The following is a 27,353-nucleotide window of genomic DNA, read 5'->3' as shown; positions in this document are numbered from 1 at the left end:
CATACTAGTACCAATTGCACAGAAAACTCAATTCAGACAAAGTTCTTAAAATGGATGTTGAAATTCCAGCAACATTAAAATGCTGAATGGTTGTGAATTTGTTAAGGGTTTAACTCATCACTGTCCATCCAGTCCACAGACCAGATTCAGCTCATGTGCCTTGACATTAAGGCCCATGAAGCCCAGGCAATTCTGTCCTCTTTGTACTTCTATAGGGAAAATTTTCCAAGTATGCACCAGCAACACGGAACCACACCAACCACAAGCGTATATCGGAAAATCCTGGGTGAGGTTACCTGCTGCTGGTGCATACTCAGAAAATTACCCCTATATTTCTTAACACTGTTTTAATTTTGTGGACCAGGAGGTCTGTTGCTAGTGCCTTTGAACCATTGCTGGATAAATCCCATCTCATAATACCAAGATCTGTTCTATCAGCAAATTGAGATCCACGAACATTAATGGGAAAATGGATTTAAACTTTATCTCAAGGATCCAAAGAATGGACAACCTTGCTTTAACCCATTTCTCCTGTATATAGTTCAGGCACATTCTTATCACTTTGTAACAATATTTCACAATGATACCTGGTGTAAAAAGGATTAATACTGTATTGCAGGTCATAATGCATCCTGCACAAGTGTAAATAGATTAACATTATATCTGTCCATGTGTAACCGAAGTGTTACAATCATTGCAGAGCACTGGAAGCTCCTTCAGGGAATGTATGATCATCACTTCTCTTCAATGTGTGGTAAATACCATTATTCATACCAACTGATTTATGACCAAAACATAATGGTGCAGAGACCCAGAACCACAATCTCTAGATGCTATAAAATGTGAACCAAAGTATGGCTAACCTGTCAGGATCGTGTATCATTTTCACAAGAGAAAGGAGTGAGGTTCCAAAGACTGAGCAGGAAACTAGCCAAATAAATGTTGTTGCAGTCTCATAATCTGAGAGCTGAAGTCAAAGGTGACGTCTGCCAGCTGAAAGGGGAAAGCTCTGGCTACAGCTGATGCCAGAGCGCACAGCCATGCCAGACTAAAGCTATGTTTGTACAAGAAATATTTCCCCATATAATATGGGAGGAAATAAAAACTTTCCACCTCGCTGTAGGGCGTAATTTAACCTGAGCAAACACAGGGAAAACATTTTCTAGGAAATTTCTCCCAAGAAAAGTGTAAATATTTGGGATATTTTATTTAAATTGGTACTAAATTGTTTTTTTTTGTGCCATGCATCACAGCACAAATTTGTTTTAAAACACCAGCAGATTTACCATAGTCTTAGTCTGCAGCTTGGTTGCAATGTTTAGCTCCTAGTTTGGCAGGTGCCTTTTAGGCTACCGCTCTAAATTGGCAAATGCAAATGACTAACTACTGAGGTCAAACAGTAGTTGTAGCTACTTGCAAATTTCCAGCTCCAAGTCAAAGATTGGGTTTTGTTCTCTTTTTTAAAGAAAAGATTGTTTTGCATCTATAATAAAGTGCTATGTCTGATTTCTAAGATCTGGATTGGGATAGATGCATGCTAGATGCAAGACGTATATAAATATCTTAGTAGGTGTCCCATGGTATTGCTTAAAGGAAATTTTATGTGATTAAAGTAATGCAAGTGCCAGCCTTAGCTTAGTGGTAGCACTCTTGCCTGTGAGTCAGAAGGTTGTGGGCTTGAGTCCCACTCCAGAGATGTAGGAACATAATCTAGGCTGACACTTCAGTGCAGTGTTGAGGGAGTGATGCACTGCTGGACATGCTGTCTTTCGGATGAGACATTAAACAGAGGCCTCGGACTTTGGGAATAGTGTGGAAGCAATGGGGAGTGGCTAAGGGAATAGTTGAGAGCAGTGTTTGATATCTGGTCATAGTGAGCAGGTGGTTGTGGGATGTGAAAGCATAGTGGGAGGGAGTACTGGAATTTGGGAGCAGCAGAGGAGATGTTGGGCTTTGGGAGCATTGAGGAGGGGAGCCTGGGTTTAAAAAAAAGAATATAACTGTATATTAAATAAATAAATAATAAATTAGTGAATTAGTGCAGCATAAAACAGTGGCAATGAAGAAACAGGAGAGACACAATGAAACACAGGGAGGGGGTGGCATGGATCCAGGGAGAGGGATGCTTGCAGAAACATGAGAAAACATGATTGCAAGCAAGAAAGAAAATTTAGAAGAGTTCAAAACCGTTAATGTATTATTTAAAAATTAGTAAGTGGTGGTGCGAAAATGGAGCAGAACAAGAAAAATAAAGTGGGAGCTGGATCAGGGCTGGAGGAAGCAGGCCTGATGTGGCAATGGAAAAATTTTATTTCAGGCTTGTACTGGGGCTACATGAAGCATGGCCAAATGGTCGGTTTAAAAATAAATGGAGAGCTGGAAGGGCCATTAAACTTTACAGTAGGATTGAGGCAGAAGTAAGTAGCCTAAATCAGTGGAATTAAAGAATAACATGTAAAAAAAAGTAGCATGATAAATAGAGCTACATAAAACATATAAAAAGCTCAGACACAAAGGAGATAATTTTAACCTAACTCACCTGGTGGCAAACTGATGCAATCAGATTGGTCCCTGTTTTAAACGTCACCCAATTTTGCTTGCCATTGAAGTTAAATGGAAAGTAAAATAAGCTGGTGTGTAAAATGGGCGGACAATCTGGTTGTGTCAATTTCCCACCGGGGAAGTTAGGTTAAAATTGCTCTCAAAGTTTCAAAACTTTAGGGGAAATGTAGAAAAAAGCAGAGGCTCCAATGGACCAGTTACAGCACATCAACTGCAGCCAGTTTGGAGGTGTGGCTAAGGGTTACTATCTGGGCAAAGGGAGCTGAGGGCACTGCAATGCCAGTTAGCGGCATATTGCCTGTATCTACATTGTTACAGGCAGCTGTTTACATAGGAAAATCCAACTGTAAGGGTTTGCATAGGCAATTTCAATGTTAAACGTTGACATAAAGCATAGTAAAAGATTGTGACAAGTTTAGGAACAAGAAGTATGCGCATATAGAAGATTTTTAATAAGTAAGCATGTCGATCTCCCATGGCATTACTCATGGGACGCCGGAGCACATGGTCTGTCTCGTACCTATCTATGCCTACAGGCTACTGCTTCCTCTCTCTGTCCCTCTCCTCCTCTGCTTCTGTCTCTATACTTTCTCTCCTCTGCTTCTCCCTGCCAGTTTCTTTTTTTCCTTCTCTCCTTTTTCCTTTCAGGTGAGAGATGGTAGTTGGTATAAGGGAAGGGAGATGCTGAGTGCTTTCGGTCATGGCTATAGGGCGCCAGTCATGGGAGGAATGCAGCCAGGTCTGCAGGCCAGTCTCTTTTGTGTAACTGTTTTCAGGGTGTGGAGATGCCGGTGATGGACTGGGGGTGAACTTTCCACATCGTTCACCTGAGGAAGGAGGTAGCCTCCGAAAGCTTGTGAATTTAAAATAAAATTGCTGGACTATAACTTGGTGTTGTAAAATTGTTTACAATTGTTTTCAGGGTGTGAGCAATGTTGGCAAAGCTGCATTTATTGCCCATCCCCTGTTGCCCTGAGGTGACAATTCTTGAACTTATAGTGATGGTGCTCCCACAAAGCAAATGTGTCTTTTTTTAAACAGCTGAGTACCTAGCTAGGCCACTTCAGAGGCTATAAAGAGTCAATAATGTAGTGTGGGACTGAAGTCATGTGTAGGCCAGACTAGGTAGGTACAGCAGGTTTCCTTCACTGAAGGACATTCGTGAACCAGTTGATGAACAATCTGACAGTTTCCAGAATCTTTTTTTTCTGGTACCAACCCACAAATTACCAGATTTATTGAATGGGGTCTCAAGTGGGAAAGGATCCAACCTGGGCCACAAGCTGGTTCTGGGGTGGCAAGTCACTGGCCAAGTTTCTGGTTTCAGATGTGGGATAAATGAGACTTCATTGATAAATGAGACTTCGATTTTGCATTTGGTGGTGGTTTTTATTTATGTAATGAGCTGAGAGGGACACCAATGTGTCATCGGATGAAGGGCGATTTGATTGTCTTGTGGAAGCAGAAAGGTGGGAAGTGTCGAACTGTTGGTGAGTTGGGGGATGTAGTTGACATTATTGATAGCGGGCACGGATCAGCTGAGCATGCAGAGCCCTTGCAGACAAGGCGTGTGGTTCCTGTTGCACACTTCCGTCTTCCTCCACTTCCTCTTCCGGCTCCACCCCCTCCTCCTCCACCTCCACCTCTGGCTCAAGGTCTTCTGCAAAGGCTGGTCTCTCATGATGGCGAGGTTGTGCAGCATGCAGCAGACCACCACAAATCTGCCCACCCGCTCAGGGGAGTACTGCAGGGCTCCTCCAGAACGGTCCAGGCAGCGGAAGCGTTGTCTGGGGAGGCCTATGGTGTGCTCCACAATGTTGCGCTCCACGATGTTGCGTGTGGCAGCATGGCTCTCGTTATAGGCCTGCTGTGCATGTGTGCGTGGGTTCCTGACTGGTGTCATCAGCCATGGCGTGAGGGGATAGCCCTTGTCGCCCAGTAGCCAATCTTTGACTTGCCAAGTCGGGTGAAAGATAGCTAGCAAGTTGGACTGCGGCGTGACGAAGGCATCGTGACTGCTGCCAGGGAAGCAGGCATCGATCTCCATGATTCAATGCGTGTAGTCGCACACCAGCTGCACGGTGAGGGAGTGGAAGCCCTTTCGGTTGATGAAAACAGCTGAGTTGATATGTGGGGCACGCAGGCAATATGCGTGCAGTCAATGGAACCCTGCACCATGGGAAAGCCAGCAATGCAAGCGAACCCCCGCGCTTGCTCGTTCTGCTGGTCTCTGTCGAGAGCAAAGGTGATGAACCTGTTCCTCACCTGGTACGTGCGTCTATGACCTCCCTCACACAGCAGTGCACTGCATACTGCGAGACTTTGCACATGTCGCCAGCAGAGGCTTGAAATGCTCCTGAGCCGTAGAAATTCAGCACCACGGTTATTTCACAGCCACAGGCAATGCTGTCCTTGCCCTGCTCTGAGGCTGCAGTTGTGGCTGCACCAGTTGACAGATCTCCGTCACGGCTTGCTTGGTGTACCTCAGGCATCGGATGCAATCCTCTTCGGTCATGTTGAGGTAAGACAATTGGTCCCGGAAGGCCCTCATTGGATAGGGCCTCCTGCTCAGTGCCCTGCGCCTCCTCGCAGCTTGACCTACCATGTGTGGCCTCTCTGCATGCTCCCAGTCGTGTTCAATGCCCAGTGGGAGCCCTAGCAGACCACCCACGGTTGCCGGGAATATTGTTCAACCCCTGTTGTAACTTTCCGAACCGTAAGGCAGTACCTGCCAAAGCACTCTTAAATGTACTCTAGGAACTCTCAGTAAGAATAGGGAGCTTCAAAAAACACTTCCTACTCCACCAGCAGCCAGAAGCAATAATCCAGCAACTAACCTGCAACACCTGCATGGCCCCTTTAAATAGCACTGCGGGTGGGGGCCCTCCAGGCACTCTAAGAAATGTTCGGGTGTGCGTAATTAAGACTGTGCGTTAAGGTCCAAAATGGTGTCTATTACTTTAAATCAGCGTTGCACACTGATTGCACGCATTTTCTCCTTACTTTACATGTTTCCAACATTCGGTATTTGCGCATGTGCTAACTCCTATACCAAGATGGCGTCCGGCACATATCACGCTGGAAACATGCCTGTTTGTTAACTCCCAAGGTATTCAATTTACCAGCTCCTGATTATCCAAGAGTCTGCAGCAAATGCTTTTTCCCATTTTTCCCCTTGATGTTTATTAGTTCTAGCCAAAGGAACTCAATCCCCCACTTGCAATCCCTTTTTTCTCAATTTGTGATCAAGAAGGCCAACGGAATGTTGGCTTTTATTGCTAGGGGGATAGAATATAAAAACATGGAGGTATTGCTGCAGTTATATAAGGTATTGGTGAGACCGCACCTGGAATACTGCATACAGTTTTGGTCTCCATACTTAAGAAGACATACTTGCTCTCGAGGCAGTACAAAGAAGGTTCACTCGGTTAATCCCAGGGATGAGGGGGTGGACATATGAGGAGAGGTTGAGTAGATTGGGACTCTACTCATTGGAGTTCAGAAGAATGAGAGGCGATCTTATTGAAACATATAAGATTGTGAAGGGGCTTGATCGGGTGGATGCGGTAAGGATGTTCCCAAGGATGGGTGAAACTAGAACTAGGGGGCATAATCTTAGAATAAGGGGCTGCTCTTTCAAAACTGAGATGAGGAAAAACTTCTTCACTCAGAGGGTAGTAGGTCTGTGGAATTTTCTGCCCCAGGAAGCTGTGGAAGCTACATCATTAAATACATTTAAAACAGAAATAGACAGTTTCCTAGAAGTAAAGGGAATTAGCGGTTACGGAGAGCGGGCAGGAAATTGGACATGAATTTAGATTTGAGGTTAGGATCAGATCAGCCATGATCTTACTGAATGGTGGAGCAGGCTCGAGGGGCCAATTGGCCTACTCCTGCTCCTATTTCTTATGTTCTTATGTTCTTATATGTAATCTCTCCCTATCAAATAATGCTACTCTATCTCTTGACAGCTTGGCTTAGGTGGTATTACTTCCACCTCTGACGCAGAAGTGCTGTGATTTAAAACCCACTTTAAGAATTGATCGCATAAACTACGCTGATACTGCAGTGCAGCAATGAAGGAATGCTGCAGTGTCAGAGGTCATGAGGTGCCTATCTGCCTTTCCAGGTGGATGATAAAGATCCCATGGCACTATTCAAAGAACAGCAGGAGTTCTCAGTACCCTGGCCAACATTCTTCCCTCAAATAAGAGCAAACAGACTAACTGGCTATTCATCTTGATGCTTGTCGGATCTTTTGTGTGAAAATGGTTCCCGCTTTTAGGGCTATATTTTCTGTCAATTTACTATAAATCTACCGTATAAAATCATCACTGCAGTTCAAAGTAATTCATTGTGTGAGAAGTATTTTGAGACAGATAGAGGAGGTGGTAAAGGCAGATCTAACAGACCACCCATGACTGAAATAAACTATTTCCAAAGCAGAAAGCAGTGCAGGAACAGCAAAAAATTGTTTCCACATCTCCCAAGTCAGTAGCAGAATGGAGAAAATACTCAAAAATGGCCCAGATGTTGACCAGCAGCCTAACAGCACAAACCAACAGATCTGTATGGAAGGGAAAAGCCCTTTAAATAGCCCCCTTTGGGGTGCTTACTGACTTTTAGCACCATGATTTACTGGCCAAATTTATCACAAGGTGAGTCATGCTGGGGCAGACCAATTTCACAAAAGGGTCCTACAACCAGTATAGAACCCTTATTTTATTATAATGAGACCTTTGAATACTTCCGACACGTTCTGGACACCCACAGGAACATCCGATCCAATATGGTAGATGGCTCACTTCTGGGGTGGGATGGGCCATATTGGACCCTTAGGTGCCCGTTTCATGCCTTAAAAATGGTTGTGGCGCGATTCAATTTCTAGGCCAGAAAGTTATTTTAGAGATTGCTCTCGTAGCCTGCCTCACATGTATGAGGGAACAATCTCTGATTGCTATAGTGAATTTGCATTCCCACACCTCCCTTCTGTTTATACGTGATCTATCCATTCAACTTCTGTGATGTTTAGAATCCCCATGATTAGTACATTGCGATGTTCATAGAAGTCCAAACCATTGCCCGTCCGCCTGTTCCCCTTGTGCTTGTATCTATAGCAGTTCCCAATTTTTTTTTATTTGTTCATGGGATGTGGGCATCACTGGCAAGGCCAGCATTTATTGCCCATCCCTAATTGCCCTTGAGAAGGTGGTGGTGAGCCGACTTCTTGAACCACTGCAGTCCGTGTGGTGAAGTTTCTCCCACAGTGCTGTTAGCAAGGGCGTTCCAAGATTTTGACCCAGCGACGATGAAGGAACAGCGATATATTTCCAAGTCGGGCTGGTGTGTGACTTGGAGGGGAACTTGCAGGTGATGTTGTTCCCATGTGCCTGCTGCCCTTGTCCTTCTAGGTGGTAGAGGTCGTGGGTTTGGGAGGTGCTGTCGAAGAAGCCTTGGCAAGTTGCTGCAGTGCATCCTGTAGATGGTACACACTACAGCCACGGTGCGCCAGTGGTGAAGGGAATGAATGTTTAGGGTGGTGGATGGGGTACCAATCAAGCAGGCTGCTTTGTCCTGGATGGTGTCGAGCTTCTTGAATGTTGTTGGAGCTGCACTCATCCAGGCAAGTAGAGAGTATTCCATCTACTCCTGACTTGTGCCTTGTAGATGGTGGAAAGGCTTTGGGGAGTCAGAAGGTGAGTCACTCACCGCAGAATACCCAGCCTCTGACCTGCTCTTGTAGCCACAGTATTTATGTGGCTGGTCCAGTCAATGGTGAGGGATTCGGCGATGGTAATGCCGTTGAATGTCAAGGAGAGGTGGTTAGGCTCTCTCTCTCTCTTGTTGGAGATGGTCATTGCCTAGCATTTGTCTGGCGCAAATGTTACTTGTCACTTATGAGCCCAAGCCTGGATGTCGTCTAGGTCTTGCTGCATGCGGGCACGGACTGCTTCATTATCTGAGGGGTTGCGAATGGAACTGAACACTGTGCAATCATCAGCGAACATCCCCATTTCTGACCTTATGATGGAGGGAAGGTCATTGATGAAGCAGCTGAAGATGGTTGGGCCTAGGACACTGCCCTGAGGAACTCCTGCAGCAATGTCCTGGGGCTGAGATGATTGGCCTCCAACAACCACTACCATCTTCCTTTGTGCTAGGTATGACTCCAGCCACTGGAGAGTTTTCTCCGATTCCCATTGACTTCAATTTTACTAGGGCTCCTTGGTGCCACACTCGGTCAAATGCTGCCTTGATGTCAAGGGCAGTCACTTTCACCTCACCTCTGGTAATCAGCTCTTTTGTCCATGTTTGGACCAAGGCTGTAATGAGGTCTGGAGCCGAGTGGTCCTGGCGGAACCCAAACTGAGCATCGGTGAGCAGGTTATTGGTAAGTGTCGCTTGATAGCACTGTCGATGACACCTTCCATCACTTTGCTGATGATTGAGAGTAGACTGATGGGGCGGTAACTGGCCGGATTGGATTTGTCCTGCTTTTTGTGGACAGGACATATCTGGGCAATTTTCCACATTGTCGGGTAGATGCCAGTGTTGTAGCTGTACTGGAACAGCTTGGCTAGAGGCGCAGCTAGTTCTGGAGCACAAGTCTTCAGCACTACAGCCGGGATGTTGTCGGGGCCCATCGCCTTTGCTGTATCCAGTGCACTCAGCCATATCTTGATATGACATGGAGTGAATCGAATTGGCTGAAGACTGGCTTCTGTGATGGTGGGGATATCGGGAGGAGGCCGAGATGGATCATCCACTCGGCACTTCTGGCTGAAGATGGTTGCAAACACTTCAGACTTGTCTTTTGCACTCATATGCTGGAATCTGCCATCATTGAGGATGGGGATGTTCACAGAGCCGCCTCCTCCTGTTAGTTGTTTAATTGTTCACCACCATTCACGACTGGATTTGGTAGGACAACAGAGCTTTGATCTGAGCCGTTGGTTGTGGAATCACTTAGCTCTGTCTATAGCATGTTGCTTCCGCTGTTTAGCATGCATGTAGTCCTGAGTTGTAGCTTCACCAGGTTGGCACCTCATTTTTGGTACGCCTGGTGCTGCTCCTGGCATGCTCTTCTACACTCCTCATTGAACCATTGACCACTCCTTATTGATCCCCTGGCTTGTTGGTAATGGTAGAGTGAGGAATATGCCGGGCCATGAGGTTACAGATTGTGCTGGAATACAATTCTGTTGCTGCTGGTGGCCCACAGCACCTCATGGATGCCCAGTTTTGAGCTGCTAGATCTGTTCTGAATCTATCCCATTTAGCACAGTGATAGTGCCACACAACACGTTGGATGATGTCCTCACTATGAAGACGGGACTTGGCCTCCACAAGGACTGTGTGGTGGTCACTCCTTCCAAGACTGTCATGGACAGATGCATCTGCGACAGGCAGATTGGCAAGGACAAGGTCAAATAGGTTTTTCCCTTTTGTTGGTTCGCTCACCACCATTCCCCAGGCCCAGTCTGGCAGCTATGTCCTTCAGGACTCGGCCAGCTGTGGTGCTACCGAGCCACTCTTGGTGATGGACATTGAAATCCCCCACCCAGAGTACATTCTGTGCCCTTGCTACCCTCAGTGCTTCCTCCAAGTGGTGCTCAACATGGAGGAGAACTGATTAATCAGCTGAGGGAGGGCAGTAGGTGGTAATCAGTAGGAGGTTTCTCATTACTCAGTTTTAACTATATTGTTTCAACCTTATCCCCTTCTGCTAGTATAGCTACCCTTTCCATAGCCATGTTATTAAACCTGATCAATAAGACAACTCCTCCACCACTATTTATAGGTCCATCTTTGCAAATAATTTTCTACCTTCACAGCTCCAGCTCTTGGCCATGCTCTGTTGTCAGACATTTTTTCTAAAATGCGAATACTATTAATATTCTCACTGGTTACATGTACCTCTAACTCCAGTACTTTATTACTGGTGCTCGTTGCATTTGTATAAAAACATTTAAGCCGATTCCTTACAATATTCCTTTATTCATTTGATCTTTCTGCCACTGTTGCTTTTTCCTTTTTTGGTTCATTTTGTTTGCTCATCCCCTCCTGCCTTACTGGAGCAAGTCCTGTCTCACTGCCTCACTTAGCTACTCAACAACGACATTAGCAGCGGTGAAGCCCGTCTCATCTCAACACTGTCCCTGTCACACTTCAGGATTTTTTCATAAAATGAAGTGAATTTCCATAGACTTAAAATGCCACAGAATGCAAACTCTGAGGCAAAGCTGAGAAATATAGATGAGGATTCAGATGAACGAGCATGCTTTACACAATGATTCTAGAGATTCCAGTGAGCATTCACACCTTTTAACGTTCGGATGACCTGTTCATTTGAGCCCAGTATGGGCTGTCTGCCAAGAATTCACTCTTGAGGAGGTAGCCAGTTTGACAGGCCTACAGGTGAATCCCCTGAACAGAGAAGAAGCCAGAGAGACACCACCTTTTCCACTTGTGAATACAGGGAGAGAAAAGGAAGAAAAGAGCCACATGAGAAGTCAGTCAGATTTTAAACAAGAGACTGCGAGGGAAAAACCTGGACCTGGATGGCAAGATGCAGATTGCTTTCTTTCAGTTAGAAGTTGTTGAGAAAGAAAGGTAACACCAAATACAATCCCTGAGAATGGGTGGGCTGGAGGGGGGTGGGTGGGTAGTAAAAATAGTTGAATTCTTCAGCGGGACCACATCCTGGCTCCAACGCACCCACTTCCAAGCGCGTTAGGATGCTCACCCCAACAGAAATCCGGAAGTCCCGTCCCCACTAAAAGCCGATGGGCCGATACTTAAAAGGGCAATGTACCTTATTGTGATAGTTGATATATTAAATTTTTTTGTGTATTAGAAATGTCAAATGAATTTTACCTTACCTGTTCGGGTTTCCCATCGCTTCTGATTCATATCAGGTGAAAGTAGACGGGAAGGGCCGGATCCCTGTGGTGACTGCCTTTATTGCACTGCTTATGGGCCCGGAGGAACAGGAGTGCTTCATCCAGGCTAAACAACTTCACCTGGCACGATTGGAACCCCCGCAATCGGCCAACACCCCCCCAACACCCCCCAACGATGGCTGAGATCCCTCCATACCTACGATCTTCTGGCAAAGTCCTCCGATCTTCTGGCGACCTGATCACCTCCCGGCCTGCGATATCCTCGATGCCCCCGCCCCCCATCCCATTCCGATGTTCTCCATGGCCTACGATCTCTCCCTCCCTCCTCTCTGATACCTGCCTGACAGCCAGCCAGCCTGTCAATCCAGCTAGCTGCCGGGCACGAAACCCGGAAGTAAAAGTTATTGCCCTCATTAAGTTTGCGATCGCAGATTGCCACCCGCCAACTTTATTTTTGGGTTTAGTGTCCGATTATCTGCCACCACCCCCCCCACAGCCTCCATGTAATAATCATGCCCAATAAGTCAGCCCAACTTTCTAACCACAATCTTTTAGCATGCAAGCTTTTGGTCCAAATGCTGTTGCTGAACCCAAGTTCAGCAATACAATTAATATTCTCAGTAGTGATTCCATGTCGTGATCATGTCCTCATGTACACCTTTCCATTGACCATTATTATTTTTTCTTATTTTTCAAGAAGAGAAATGAAATTCAGTGGAGAAAGTGGGATTTGTTTACAACTATTACTCTGTATGTTCACTTGCTATCTGTAAAACAATGATTCGCATCAGGTCACGTCTTAATAAAGTACTTTTCAGTCTACTTACCAGAAGATTGGAGAAGTGTATGAGGGCATCTGCAAAATATCCAATATCCATTTCAGTTCACAAAGAGTCCTATTGTTGCACCCTTGGGTTACACTATCATATAATTCGATATCAATACATATCGCTACGGTGCTAAATTAGTATTTTGCATCTGCCTTCACAAAACAAGAGGATGCTGCCAATGTCATAGTAAAGGAGAAGGTAGTAGAGAAATTGAATAGGATAAAAATAGATACTGAGGAGGCACTCAAAAGGTTGGCAGTACCTAAAGTAGAAAAGTCACTTGGTCTGGATGGGATACATCCTAGATTGCTGAGCGAATTAAGGGTGGAATAATGGAGGCTATAGCCACAATCTGTCAATCCTCCTTGAATATGGGAGTGGTACCAGAAGACTGGACCATTGCAAATGTTCAAAAAAGGGAGAAGGATAAACCCAGCAACAACAGGCCAGTAACCTAACATTGGTGGTGGGGAAAATTTTAGAGACAGTAATCCAGGACAAAATTAATTGTCACTTGGAAAAACATGGGTTAATAAATGGCAGCCAGCACGGATTTGTTAAAGGCAAATCATGTCCGACAAACTTAGAACCAGAGAAAAGATACAGCACAGAAGGGGGCCATTCGGCCCATCGGGTCCGTGCCGGCTCGAAGAAGAACCAGGTGCCCATTCTAATCCCACCTTCCAGCACCCGGTACGTAGCCCTGCAGCTTACAGCACTTTAGGTGCAGGTCCAGGTACTTTTTAAAAGAGTTGAGGGTCCTTGCCTCTGCCATTAATTTGGCAGCGAATTCCATACACCCACCACCCTATGCATAAAAAAGTTTTTCCTCATGTCCTCTCTAATCCTTCCGCCAATCAGCTTAAATCTATGTCCTCTAGTTCTTGAACTCTCCACTAGGGGAAACAGGTACTTCCTGTCTACTCTATCTGGGCCCCACATAATTTTGTACACCTCAATCAAGTCTCCCCTCAGCCTACTCTGCTCCAAGGATAACAACCCCAGCCTATCCAATCTCTCCTTGTAGCTGTAATTTTCAAGCCCTGGCAACGTTCTTGTAAATCTTCTCTGCACTCTCTCCAGAGAAATTACATCCTTCCTGTAATGTTGTGACCAGAACTGCGCACAATACTCCAGCTGTGGCCTTACCAGCGTTTTATACAGTTCCATCATTATATCACTGCTTTTGTATTCTAAACCTCGGCTAATAACGGAGAGCATTCCGTATGCTTTCTTCACAACCTTATCTACCTGTACTGCCACTTTTAGGGACCTGTGCACATGCACTCCAAGGTCTCTCACTTCCTCTACCCCTCTCAATATATTCCCGTTTACTGTGTATTCCCCTTTACTGTTTGCCCTCCCTAAGTGCATTACCTCACACTTCTCCGGGTTGAACTCTGTTTGCCACTTTTCCGCCCACTCCACCAACCCATGATATCTTCTTGGAGTCTACAGCTATCCTCTTCACTATCAACTACACGGCCAATTTTTGTGTCGTCTGCAAATTTGCCAATCATGCCCCCTACATTCAAGTCCAAATCATTAATATATACCACAAACAACAAGGGACCCAACACTGAGCCCTGTGGCACACCACTGGAAACGGATTTCCATTTGCAAAGACATCCATCGACTTTTACCCTTTGTTTCCTGTTACTGAGCCAATTTTGGATCCAATTCGCCACATTTCCCTGTATCCCATGGGCTTTTACCTTTCTGACCAGTCTGCCATGTGGGACCTTGTCAAATGCTTTACTAAAATCCATGTGGACAACATCCACTGCACTACCCTCATCAATCCTCCTTGTCACTTCCTCAAAGAATTCAATCAGATTTGTAAGGCGTGACCTTCTCTGAATAAATCCATGCTGACTATCCCTGACTAAACCATGCCTTTCCAAGTGACAGTTTATCCTATCCCTCAGTATTGATTCTAATAGTTTGCCCACCACCGAGGTAAGACTGACCGGCCTATAATTGTTCGGCCTTTCCCTCGTACCCTTTTTAAACAGTGGTACTATGTTTGCAGTCTTCCAGTCCTCCGGTACCTTCCCTGTACCTAGTGGTGATTGGAAAATGATCCTCAGAGCATCCGCTATTTCCTCCCTGGCTTCCTTCAATAGCCTAGGAAACAATCCATCTGGCCCACTTGATGGAGTTCTTTGATGAAGTAATGGAGAGGGTTGATGAGGGTAGTGCGGTTGATGTTGTGTATATGGACTTTCAAAAGGCATTTGATGAAGTACCACATAATAGACTTATTAGCAAAATTGAAGCCCATGGAATTAAAGGAACAGTGGCAGCATGGATACAAATTTGGGCAAGGCTTAGAAAGCAGAGAGTAGTGGTGAATGGTTGTTTTTCAGACTGGAGGAAAGTATACAGTGGTGTCCTCCAAGAGTCGGTATTAGGACCACTGCTCTTTTTGATATAAATTAATGAACCGGACTTGGGTATACAGGGCATAATATCAAAGTTTGCAGTTAACACAAAATTCAGAAATGTTTCTACATTTCCACTGGCAGGAGGTCGGTAACCAGAGGACACAGATTTAAGGTAACTGGCAAAAGAACCGGAGGAGAGCTGAAGGGAATTTTTTTTTAACGCAACAAGTTGTTATGATCTGGAACGCACTGCCTGAAAAAGTGGTGGAAGCAGATCCAATAGTAACTTTAAAAAGGGAATTGGATAATTACTTGATAAGGAAAATTTTGCAGGGCTATGGGGAAAGAGCAGGGGAGTGGGACTAATTGGATAGCTCTTTCAAAGATGGGACGAATGGCCTCCTTTTGTGCTGTATGATTCTATGATATTGATGCATCTAATCTGTTCCTTTCTAAATCATCCAGCATACGGCACCAGGAGTAATCCTAAGACCTTCAAGGTCTTGTTCTTTAGTCTAGAATCCAATTCCTCAAACTCCCTTTTCAAGGCTTCCATCCCTTTCCTATGTCATGATTCCTTTAGATCCTTTATGAACCACTTCTTCTGGCTGGTTTCCCTGCCTTTTTAGAAGCTTTTCTCTGGTACCAGGAAGGCAACACTCCATTCGGGACTGACAGCAAAACAGGATGTGTATCAACAATGACAACTTCCACTTATATAGTGTTTTTGATGTTTGAAAATCAACCCAAGGTGCTTCACGGAGGAGTAATCAAAAAATTAAATACTAAGCCAAGGAAAAAGATATTAGGAGAGCTGACCAAAAGCTTGGTCAAAGAGGCAGGTTTTAAGAAGGGTCTTAAAGGAGGAGAGTGAGGTGGAGAGGCAGAGCGGTTTAAAGAGGGAACTCCAGAGTAAGGCCTAGGTGGCTGGAGGCATGACCACCAATGGTGAGGCAAAAGGAGGGGGAGGGAGAACAGGAGGCCAGAGTAAAAGGAAGGAAGAGTTCAAGGGAGGGGGGGGGGGCTTCTAGGACAGGAGGAGATTCCAGGGATAGGGAGGGGAAAGGCCATGAAAGGATTTAAACACCAGGATGAGAATTTTAAATTTGAGGCTTTGGGGGATCAGGAGCCAATGTAGGTCAACAAGACTGGAGGGGTGAAGGATGACTGGGACTTGGAGGGGAATAGGATACAGGCAGCAGCATTTTCAATGAGCAGATGTTTACGGAGGGTGGAGGGTGATAGACCGGTCAGAAAAGCATTGGAATTGTTGAGTATGGAGATGACAAAGGCATGGTTGAGGGTTTCAGTAGCATATGGGCTGAGATGGGATGGAAGCAGGTGATGTTACAGAGATGGATGTAGGCAGTTTTTGTGATGGAGAAGTTATGGGGTCAAAAGCTCTGCTTGAGGCCAAATAACACCCTGAGGTTTGCAAACAGTCTGGTTCAGCCTGAGAAAATGGCAGGAAGGGGTTGGAATCATTGACAAGAGTATAGAGTTAGCGGCAGGGGACAAAGACAACGGCTTTGATCTTCCCAATGTTTAGCTGGAGGAAATTGCAGCCCTACAAGACTGGATGTTGAACAAACAATCTGGCAACACAGAGGCAATGGAGGGGCTGAGAGGAGGTGGAGAGGTAAAGCTGTATGTACATGTGGAAGCTGACCCTATGTCTGCAGATGATGTCATCAAGGAAAAGCATGTCGATAAGAGGAGTGGGCAATGAATAGATCCTGGGGAAAAGAGATTGCTAAGGTAGGATGGGGTGAGACCAAAGAAGGATTTGAAAGTGAGTTCAAAGATCTTGAAGTAAATTCAGTGGGACATCCAGAGCCAGTGAAGCTTAAAAAGGGGGTGACAGAAGTGTGGAGCTTTGTGAGGGTGAGGATGTAGGATATGAAGTTCTGAATGAGTTGCAATTTGTGGATAGTGGAGATCGGCCCCATAAGCATTACAAAAATCAAGTGTAAAGGTCATGAAGGCATGAACTACAATTTTAACAACAGTAGGAGGAGATAGATGTGGAAGTTGGAGAGAGTCATACATCCTCTGGGTTTCTTCCAACAAATCTGAAGATGCAAAAATGAAACAACTTTGGTTCTCAATTTGGTTCCACACTTATTTTCAAGTTCGACTTGCTGAGAACCACTCTATAACCTTTGACATATACACAAGTCTCAGGCTTCAGGGCAGCAGTGTTCAAGTGAAAGCCCACTAACTCCAAGCAATGCTCTTCCCTTTTTACTGCTTCTAGAAACAGAGTCATAGAATTTTTACGGCACAGAAAGAGGCCATTCAGCCCATCGTGTCTGTGCCAGCTCTCTAAAAAAGATATCCACTTAATCTCCTTCCCTTGCCCATACCCTGTAACCTTTTAAATTTTTCACGTACAAATACTGTCCCATTTTCCTTTTATGAGTTGTTATGACTTCTACTGTTTCTGGTAGGGCATTCCGTGTGCTAACAACTATCTGCATAAAAAAATCTCTTCTAACCTCCCTTCGTTTTTTTGGTGATGACCTTAAATATATGCCCTCTAATTACCAACTCATGATCAAGTGACAATACATTTTCCCTATTTGCCTTATCAAAGCCCTTCATAATTTTGGACATGATTCTTTGAGAACTGATGTAATACTAAGAAATTGCTGCAAACCAATGCAGGCAAAACCAAGGAAAAAGAAACTAGAATTTCAGTCAGTCATTTAGTAACAGTAAAGCCATGTACTGAGGATACATGAGCCTCTGCATTCATCAATGTGTATTTACAGTACATTCTGGATTATCTGAACTGCAGCAGAGGCATCCAATTAGCCTGGATAATGAAGTTTGGACAACTGGAAATTAGTAACAGAGTTAAACTATTTGAGGGATGAGGGGAGGAAAATGCTGTAAAAAATAGGTCAGAAAATGCAGTGAATCAGAAAATTGGAAGTCATATATTCAGACATATACTGTATACGCTTGTGCTGGGAGGACAGTATCACATCAGTTCTCAAAGAATCGTGAAACAGTATATTAGCAAAACACTCAGCTACAATGCATTTAAAGTCATCAGCAGACTAAAGGTTAATTGTGCTATAGATAAAATATCTTTGATGAGACAAAAGTTCCATTTTTCTTCCTCAACGGCTTTCAAGATGTCAGTTATTTTTTTTCCAGCTCACTATAAAAACTTTATAAGAAAGGCAGGTTAACAAGCTGCAAAAGTCAACTTCAAAACCATCAGAAATTAATCCAGGAAAATCCCCATAACATACATTAGCTTTTCTGCCAGATAGGAAAATAGCTAATGTCATACAAAACGGCAACATCCCGTAACATTAAAAATGGAATGTGTTACAAGAATGTTTAGAGCTATTGGCTAACCAGATTAAAGCAAATTATGCTTAAAGGCAAAGCACCTCAGAAAGCTCTATCAGATGAACTTGCAGCAGTACACAGCTGTTTTTCTGAGGTACCAAAAGATTGCAAATAGCACTTTGAACAGAAAACAGTGGAACCCACTTAAAATGGATTTGATTTGTGCAGGGGTATGTTTGAGCACCAGAATCAGTTATCATGCTGATTCTGCATTCCTAGCGGGAAGCCATGGTCACAGAGGGCGAGGGTCAGGCAATGGGTGCTAGATCATTGTAGCCCTATTCCCGACCCACACTCCCTCCAAAAGCGGCTTCCCTGCTGGGAGCATGGGATTTCAAAATCACCCCCGTGGCATCAGTTGTCGTTGTAGCATGGCTGTGGGAAAAGCCACAGCTCATTGATCCTGGCATGCAAGTTTAAGTTTCTATGGTAACAGTTTTCTGATGTCTCTGCTTTACAATGGCTAAGCGGCATCAAGATCTGCGACACAATTGACTGTGGCAGAGTTGCAGTGCACATCAATTGATTGGGAGCTGTAATGGGATTTGGGATCAGGTGTAACACCTCCTAGTATGCCATAGCTTAGCCCCACCCAGCGCAATACAGCTCTCACTCAACTGACCCAGCATTCTGCAGCTAAGCCCCACTCAGTCAGAGTAAGTGGTGGCATCAGAAGTGTTACAGTTGATCCCAAATTCCAAACCAAATTAATTGTAACAAAGGGCATCAACTATGCAATTAAAATATCACCAATGTCCATCATAAGCAGTAGTGTTTATACTGGACTCTACAGGTTTGGCTTGGGATTCATGTTTGGGTCCACTATAATAGTAGTCCATTATATATGTGCCCCTTATAAGTGAACTTCACTATACAGATTCACCAGAATGATGCCAGGGTTTAAAGGGTTGCAATTAGAGCTAGGTCATTTAGAAGCACTTTTTTCGCACAAAGGATAGTGGAAATCTTGAACCCTCTCTACCCAAAAGGCTGTGGATGCTAGGCCAATTGAAATTTCAAGACTGAGCTCAACAGATTTTTGTTAGGTAAGGGTATCTAAGTATATGAAGCATAGGCGGGTAAATGGACTTGAGGAACAGATCAGCCATGATCTAATTGAATGGTGGACCAGGCTTGAGAAGCTGTTCCCATGTATTTCATCATGAATTTTCTTCCCTTTTAAAAGTAAACAATTTACTTCTTTATTTCGTCTTCAGTTCTGATACACAGGTGCATAAGGAAACTGGGATCATCTGAGTAAGATATGAGTCTGCTAAGTATTTTGGTGTAAATTTTACAAACTGAGTAGTGCTCTGTAAGTTTTGCCTTAAGGGATAAATTGGTCATCTGCTTATAATGGACAAAACACCCACACACAAACCAATCCATATTAAGTGGCTTACACTGTATTTTCTGTTCAAAGTACATATGAACATATAACATAAGAAATAGGAGCAGGAATAGGCCATACGACCTCTCAAGCCTGCTCCGCCATTCGATAAGATCATGGCTGATCTTCGACCTCAACTCCACTTTCCCACCTGATCCCCATATCCCTTCATTCCCTAAAGTCCAAAAATCTATCTATTTGCAATTCTGCTTTTATGGGAAGGGGCGCTGTCATCTGGTAAAATAGCAAGGCATTTTACCAGGTTTCGAAACAGAGAATAGACATGTTTGGTGACAATATATCATATCATTGGTCATGTTTGCTTTCAAAATTGTTATATTTTATACAAAGCAGAACAACAAAGAAAACACGAACGTTTCAAACTGATTTTGCAATCCTGGGGAAAATTTTCCTGGGATTGCTCCACATGCCAGTACACTCAATTTGGTAGAGTGAGGACCTGGCCTCATTGGATTTGGCAAGGTCAAGTAATGTAAATAATTTCCATGTATTCCCTACACATTTTTCATGTGCACAGGGAGTGCTAAGGCTGCAAGTCAGTGGGTGGGGGGGGGGGGGGGTGGAAAGGGAAGGGGAGGATTTGAAAAGCAGCAACTTCAAAGGTCTCCTGCTCTTTGAAACCTTTGCTCACTGTTCTGCTGTAGAGACAACGTAATCTTGATTAGGGCCAGGTGCAAGAACCACCCCTCATTGAGGAGACAATAGGGCCAGGTGCCCACGCCTGTAACGGCCCAAAAGGGGCATCCACCACACTAGTACAGCCAGAGTAATCTTGGGGTGGCACTTGCCACTCTGAGAGGGATAGTCAGGGGATGATCAAGCTAAAGAACAAGGTGGACAAAAAAAAAATGTATTGTTATTTCCTCAAACAGAAGGCCCTGTCTGGAACAGTAATTAACCCATCAGGGATCGATCACCATTTCTCAATCGGGGGGGCTACACTCAGCCCAGAACAGCACAGACGCCAGCTTTCAGCACATGGAGGGACGGCTGGACCTACCAGGGATGTATCTAGCAGCAATCCCAGGGGTAGTCCGGGAATGCCTCCAGACACAGTCCAAACTGCTGCCAAAAAGCAAGTATGACAGACAGAAGAAGCACCTACCTCCACTGCATCGGAATTTCCCTCACATTTGTGAATGGAGTAGAAACCTACCAGATCTGGGTTCTGCCCCATTTTCCGCTCCCTTCCAGTCAAAATCCCACCACGACTGCACTCCCAGGATTGGTCAATTTGATGTTTTACTTTGAAAAGCTGGAACAGAGAAGGGGTGTCCATTTTTGGGGCAGAAGGAACACACCCAAATGTGCAGCGAGCATAGCAGCAGGTGACCCAATTAATCCATACTGTCTCCCGTGCACATATGTCACGGGAGCAGATGAGAAAGAAATTCTCAGCACTGAGGAAGGGTACAAAGGTATGTTTGCCATCTCAAATGAAGTGAATGCCCATAGTATGCATGCAACAAATACCAAGCCCCCCAACATGTGTGGCATCAGCAGTATAGCTAGGAAGGTCAGGAGGCAGCACCTAGTGAAGCACTCAGCACCAGTGAGGAGCAGCAAACAGAGACGCCATAAGAGAATTAGCAACAAGGGAGAGAGCTAAAGTCAGGCATCCTTCTGCTGCAGGCGCCATGAATCCATATCTTACAGGGCTGCCGCAAACCAACCAGTGCAGAGTCAAAAGTGCTGGCAATAAGCTACAGGACCATCTCAGAACCCAGCACAAGGGGAGACAGTGCCACAGCCATAGCAGAAGCCTCCACTGAGGAGCAGTAGGTTGCCCTCATACTTAGAATGGACACAAGATTAGGTATTAGATGACATACACTGTACGCTGTCAAGGGCAAGTATCAGGGAAATAAAAAGTAAAAACTGAAGCACATATACACCAAATTTGAGTAAGGGAATAAATTGGTTGTACCTCTTTTGGAATGTTCTGTGTAGAATTATTGTCAGAAGGGACCTTTGAATGTTACATGTGGTGGGATACTGGCTGGTTGGTATTTAGGCAGCGAATGTTGTGCAGAGGACTATAGAATTGTTTGTGTAGGGTCACATTTACAGATTTTGAGTGAAAACCCTCTCAATCAGTGATTAATCTGCCAGTCTTCTTGACTGTACATCTGCCTCACTCCCTTTCTCTCGCTTTCTTCCTTTTCAGTCAGGACTGCAGCTGATCCTCCTAGTGAAAGGTTTCCCCTCTCTAGATTGAAAAATTAAGCAGGGTACAGTATGTGCAGATAACTTTAGACACCTTCTCAGGGCTGTTGAGACCCCTCCCGAATCTGTCCACACAGAGGGCTCAATTTTAAAACGGAGCTGGGAAGGGGGCGGGGGGGTCAATTTGAGGTCGGGAAACGCATTAGTACGGGTTTTCCGGACATCCTTACAATTTTGACGTAAGAGCATCTTCTATTTTTTTTTTGTCGGTTTCCCGTCCAACTGACCGGCTGATTGACAGGCTGGTCTCAGTCGGATGGGAGACCAGCCAGGGAAAGGACGTCTTCAGGTAAGTCTGCAGATAAGTCTTCGTTTGCATGGATTGGGGGGGGGGGGGGGGCGGGCACGGGGGCATGGGTGGGCAGTGAGCATGGGTGGGCAGTGAGCATGGGTGGGCGCAGGTGGGATTGAGGTTCAGTTACCGGGGGGGGGGGGGGGGGGCGGGATCGGGGGTCATCGCGGGGGTCTGCGATCGTTGAGGATGATCGGGATCGGAGGGGGAGGATCGGGGTCAGGGTCGGGAAATCGGGGGGTCGGAGAGGGAGGATCGGGGTCGGGGGATGTGGGTCAGAGGGGGAGGGTCGGGGTCGGTGGTCCGCAGTTCACAATCGGGGGGGGGGGGGGGGGGGGGGGTCAGTGCAGGTAGGCTTGTTGGGCCTGAAGGAAGCACACCTGCTCCTCCGGGCTCACAAGCTGTGCCTTTCGAGGCACCTACCTGTTAGTCTCGGGCCTTCTCGCCTCCTTTCACAAGGCATAAAATGGAAGGCCTGGGTATCCCGATCCCCCCCCCCGCGGGTTGAAATCGGGAATTAATGAAAAATGGAGATCTGAAGCCTCCTTGAAAGGTTTTAGGGGCCGACCCGCCTCCTGGGAGCGGGTTGGTTGCCCACCCCTCATCCCGCCCCCGTGAAAACCGGAAATGGGCGGGTTGGGGCGAGTCTGAAATGGTGGTAATTTTCAATGTCCCCCAAGCCACCCATTTTTTAATTTGAAAATCGAACCCAGGATCTCTCATTCAACATGCACTTTGTTATATTTACTTTCAGCCCATTTGGGGTTTGTCATTAGCCGCGTCTCCACAATGGGTAGCTTATGTCCCCCTGCTCCTTCACATAGTGCTGGCAAAGGGAACTGGAGTAAAATGAAGGTATTGTGACTGTGAGTCACATATTACACATTCACCTGTACCTTCTATTTCAGGCATCTGGCACCACCTGCACATTGATGGACTTAAAGCCTTTCTTATTCATATTGCATATGGTGTTATCTTTAAGGGCTTTGATGGCTACATGTGAGGGCCTACACTTTTGGGAAGCCTGTCAAATGGCAAAACATTGTGTCCTTCCATGCTACTGCCTCCTTTCTCTGAAGAATACGGGGAAGATAAAGCAGAAAAAGAAAGCTTATGACTGTCACAGAAAACTAAATACTGCTGAAAGCCTAGAGGAGTATAGAAAGTACAGGGATGATGTAAAAAAGGAAATAAGGAAAGCAAAGAAAGGGCATGAAAAATATTAGCTAGTTAGATTGAAGAAAACCCAAAGATGTTTTATCAGTACATTAAGAACAAGAGGATAGCTAAGGAAAAGGTGGGACCTATCAGGGATGATAAGGGTAACTTGTATGCAGAAGCAGAGGATGTGGGTAGGGTTTTAAATGAATATTTTGTCTCCGTATTCACAAAGGAAAGGGATGATCCGGACGTAGTAGTTAAAGAGGAGAGGTGTGAAATTTTGGATAAGGTAAACATAACGAGAGAGGAAGTACTAGAGGGACTGGAATCCTTGAAAGTTGATAAGTCACCAGGGCCGGATGGATTGTTTCCTAGGCTATTGAAGGAAGCCAAGGAGGAAATAGCGGATGCTCTGAGGATCATTTTCCAATCCTCACTAGATACAGAGGAGGTACCGGAGGACTGGAAGATTACATTCATAATACCATTGTTTAAAAAGGGTACGAGGGAAAGGCTGAACAATTATAGGCCAGTCAGTCTTACCTCGGTGGTGGGCAAACTATTAGAATCAATACTGAGAGATAGGATAAACTGTCACTTGGAAAGGCATGGTTTAATCAGGAATTGTCAGCATGGATTTGTTCAGAGAAGGTCATGCCTTACAAATCTGATTGAATTCTTTGAGGAAGTGACAAGAAGGATTGATGAGGGTAGTGCAGTGGATGTTGTCTACATGGATTTTAGTAAAGCATTTGACAAGGTCCCACATTGCAGACTGGTCAGAAAGGTAAAAGCCCATGGGATACAGGGAAATGTGGCGAATTGGATCCAAAATTGGCTCAGTAACAGGAAACAAAGGGTAAAAGTCGATGGATGTCTTTGCAAATGGAAATCTGTTTCCAGTGGTGTGCCACACGGCTCAGTGTTGGGTCCCTTGTTGTTTGTGGTATATATTAATGATTTGGACTTGAATGTAGGGGGCATGATTGGCAAATTTGCTGACGACACAAAAACTGGCCGTGTAGTTGATAGTGAAGAGGATAGCTGTAGACTCCAAGAAGATATCATGGGTTGGTGGAATGGGCGGAAAAATGGCAAATGGAATTCAACCTGGCAAAGTGTGAGGTAATGCACTTAGGGAGGCAAACAATAAAAGGGAATACACAGTAAACGGGAATACATTGAGAGGGGTAGAAGAAATGAGAGACCTTGGAGTACATTTGCACAAGTCCATGAAGGTGGCAATACAGGTAGATAAGATTGTGAAGAAGGCATACGGAATGCTCTCCGTTATTAGCCGAGATATAGAATACAAAAGCAGGGATGTAATGATGGAACTGTATAAAACGCTGGTAAGGCCACAGCTGGAGTATTGTGCACAGTTCTGGTCAACACATTACAAGAAGGACATAATTGCTCTAGAGAGAGTGCAGAGAAGATTTACAAGAATGTTTCCAGGGCTTGAAAATTGCAGCTATGAGGAGAGTTTGGATAGGCTGAGGTTGTTTTCCTTGGAGCAGAGGAGGCTGAGGGGAGACTTGATTGAGGTGCACAAAATTCTGAGGGGCTTAGATAGAGTAGACAGGAAGTACCTGTTTCCCCTAGTGGAGAGTTCAAGAACTAGAGGACATAGATTTAAGCTGATTGGCGGAAGGATTAGAGAGGACATGAGGAAAAGCTTTTTTATGCATAGGGTGGTGGGTGTATGGAATTCGCTGCCCGAATTAGTGGTAGAGGCAGGGACCCTCAACTCTTTTAAAAAGTACCTGGACCTGCACCTAAAGTGCTGTAAGCTGCAGGGCTACGTACCGGGTGCTGGAAGGTGGGATTAGAATGGGCACCTGGTTGTTCTTTGAGCCGGCACGGACACGATGGGCCGAATGGCCCCCTTCTGTGCAGTATCTTTTCTATGGTTGTAAGAAAGTGACTGAAATTCTTCTCCAAGCAAGCAAAGCTTCTATGGCTTGCTAGGTACATTAGTGTATTGAAGACTGACTAATGTGGCAAATGTCACCAGTACTGACTTGAAATGGGCCGGTCGCATAAAAAATTGGATACTGTTGTAGCCTTCACAGGAATGATGTGGAGATGCCGGTGATGGACTGGGGTGGACAAATGTAAGGAATCTTACAACACCAGGTTATAGTCCAACAAATTTATTTTAAAATCACAAGCTTTCGGAGATTATCCCCTTCGTCAGATGAATGAGTGAAAAGGTTCTCAAATCGCATATCTTATACTAGGCTGGGACAGCATCACACCAATCAAAAGGTGTCGTTGTTATTCAAACAGGCCAGTCACGGAGAACAGCACGTCCCAGTACACTGGATATACATTGTGTCAATTACACAGACAGGCAGAAAGAAACCCAAAATGGCAGAGAGAGAGAGAATATTAAAAAACATAATTTTTTCCCCCCTTTTTGCTGGTGGGGTTACGTGTAGCGTGACATGAACCCAAGATCCCGGTTGAGGCCGTCCTCATGGGTGCGGAACTTGGCTATCAACTTCTGCTCGACGATTTTGCGTTGTCGTGTGTCTCGAAGGCCGCCTTGGAGAACGCTTACCCGAAGATCGGTGGCTGAATGTCCTTGACTGCTAAAGTGTTCCCCGACTGGGAGGGAACCCTCCTGTCTGGCGATTGTTGCGCGGTGTCCGTTCATCCGTTGTCGCAGTGTCTGCATGGTCTCGCCAATGTACCATGCTCCGGGGCATCCTTTCCTGCAACGTATGAGGTAGACAACGTTGGCCGAGTCACAGGAGTATGAACCATGTACCTGGTGGGTGGTGTCCTCTCGTGTGATGGTGGTACCTGTGTCGATGATCTGGCATGTCTTGCAGAGGTTGCCGTGGCAGGGTTGTGTGGTGTCGTGGACGCTGTTCTCTTGAAAGCTAGGTAATTTGCTGCGAACGATGGTCTGTTTGAGGTTGGGTGGCTGTTTAAAGGCGAGTAGTGGAGGCGTGGGGATGGCCTTAGCGAGGTGTTCGTCGTCATCGATGACATGTTGAAGGCTGCGGAGAACATGGTGTAGTTTCTCCGCTCCGGGGAAGTACTGGACGACGAAGGGTACTGTGTTGGTTGCGTCCCGTGTTTGTCTTCTGAGGAGGTCTATGCGATTCTTCGCTGTGGCCCGTCGGAACTGTCGATCGACAAGTCGAGCGTCATATCCCGTTCTTACGAGGGCGTCTTTCAGCGTCTGTAGGTGTCCATCGCGTTCCTCCTCGTCTGAGCAGATCCTGTGTATTCGTAGGGCCTGTCCATAGGGGATGGCCTCTTTGACTTGGTTGGGGTGGAAGCTGGAAAAGTGGAGCATCGTGAGGTTGTCCGTGGGCTTGCGGTAGAGTGAGGTGCTGAGGTGCCCGTCTTTGATGGAGATTTGTGTGTCACAACCTCACGATGCTCCACTTTTCCAGCTTCCATCCCAACCACGTCAAAGAGGCCATCCCCTATGGACAGGCCCTACGAATACACAGGATCTGCTCAGACGAGGAGGAACGCGATGGACACCTACAGACGCTGAAAGACGCCCTCGTAAGAACGGGATATGACGCTCGACTTGTCGATCGACAGTTCCGACGGGCCACAGCGAAGAATCGCACAGACCTCCTCAGAAGACAAACACGGGACGCAACCAACACAGTACCCTTCGTCGTCCAGTACTTCCCCGGAGCAGAGAAACTACACCATGTTCTCCGCAGCCTTCAACATGTCATCGATGACGACGAACACCTCGCTAAGGCCATCCCCACGCCTCCACTACTTGCCTTTAAACAGCCACCCAACCTCAAACAGACCATCGTTCGCAGCAAGTTACCCAGTTTTCAGGAGAACAGCGTCCACGACACCACACAACCCTGCCACGGCAACCTCTGCAAGACATGCCAGATCATCGACACAGATACCACCATCACACGAGAGGACACCACCCACCAGGTACATGGTTCATACTCCTGTGACTCGGCCAACGTTGTCTACCGCATACGTTGCAGGAAAGGATGCCCCGGAGCATGGTACATTGGCGAGACCATGCAGACACTGCGACAACGGATGAACGGACACCGCGCAACAATCGCCAGACAGGAGGGTTCCCTCCCAGTCGGGGAACACTTTAGCAGTCAAGGACATTCAGCCACCGATCTTCGGGTAAGCGTTCTCCAAGGCGGCCTTCGAGACACACGACAACGCAAAATCGTCGAGCAGAAGTTGATAGCCAAG

General features: G+C 45.7%; 1 protein-coding gene across 7 annotated transcripts in view; it reads right to left on the bottom strand.

Moving 5' to 3' along the window:
• prdm5 (PR domain containing 5) overlaps nucleotides 1-27,353 on the bottom strand; it is a 327,858-nt gene that overhangs the window by 189,704 nt on the left and 110,801 nt on the right. For 3 of the 7 annotated variants that reach the window (XM_067990858.1, XM_067990828.1, XM_067990844.1), the window contains exon 11: nucleotides 20,616-20,714. The exons of the other annotated variants lie outside the window; for them this stretch is intronic. In XM_067990858.1, coding sequence (XP_067846959.1) covers nucleotides 20,616-20,714 — 99 coding nt within the window. The remainder of the gene's footprint in view (nucleotides 1-20,615; nucleotides 20,715-27,353) is intronic. 7 annotated transcript variants of the gene reach the window in all.

Source organism: Heptranchias perlo, chromosome 1 (assembly GCF_035084215.1).
Source record: "Heptranchias perlo isolate sHepPer1 chromosome 1, sHepPer1.hap1, whole genome shotgun sequence".
Lineage (NCBI taxonomy): Eukaryota > Metazoa > Chordata > Chondrichthyes > Hexanchiformes > Hexanchidae > Heptranchias > Heptranchias perlo.
Note: the sequence above shows the minus strand (reverse complement) of the source record. Positions and strands in the feature narration are given on the sequence as shown.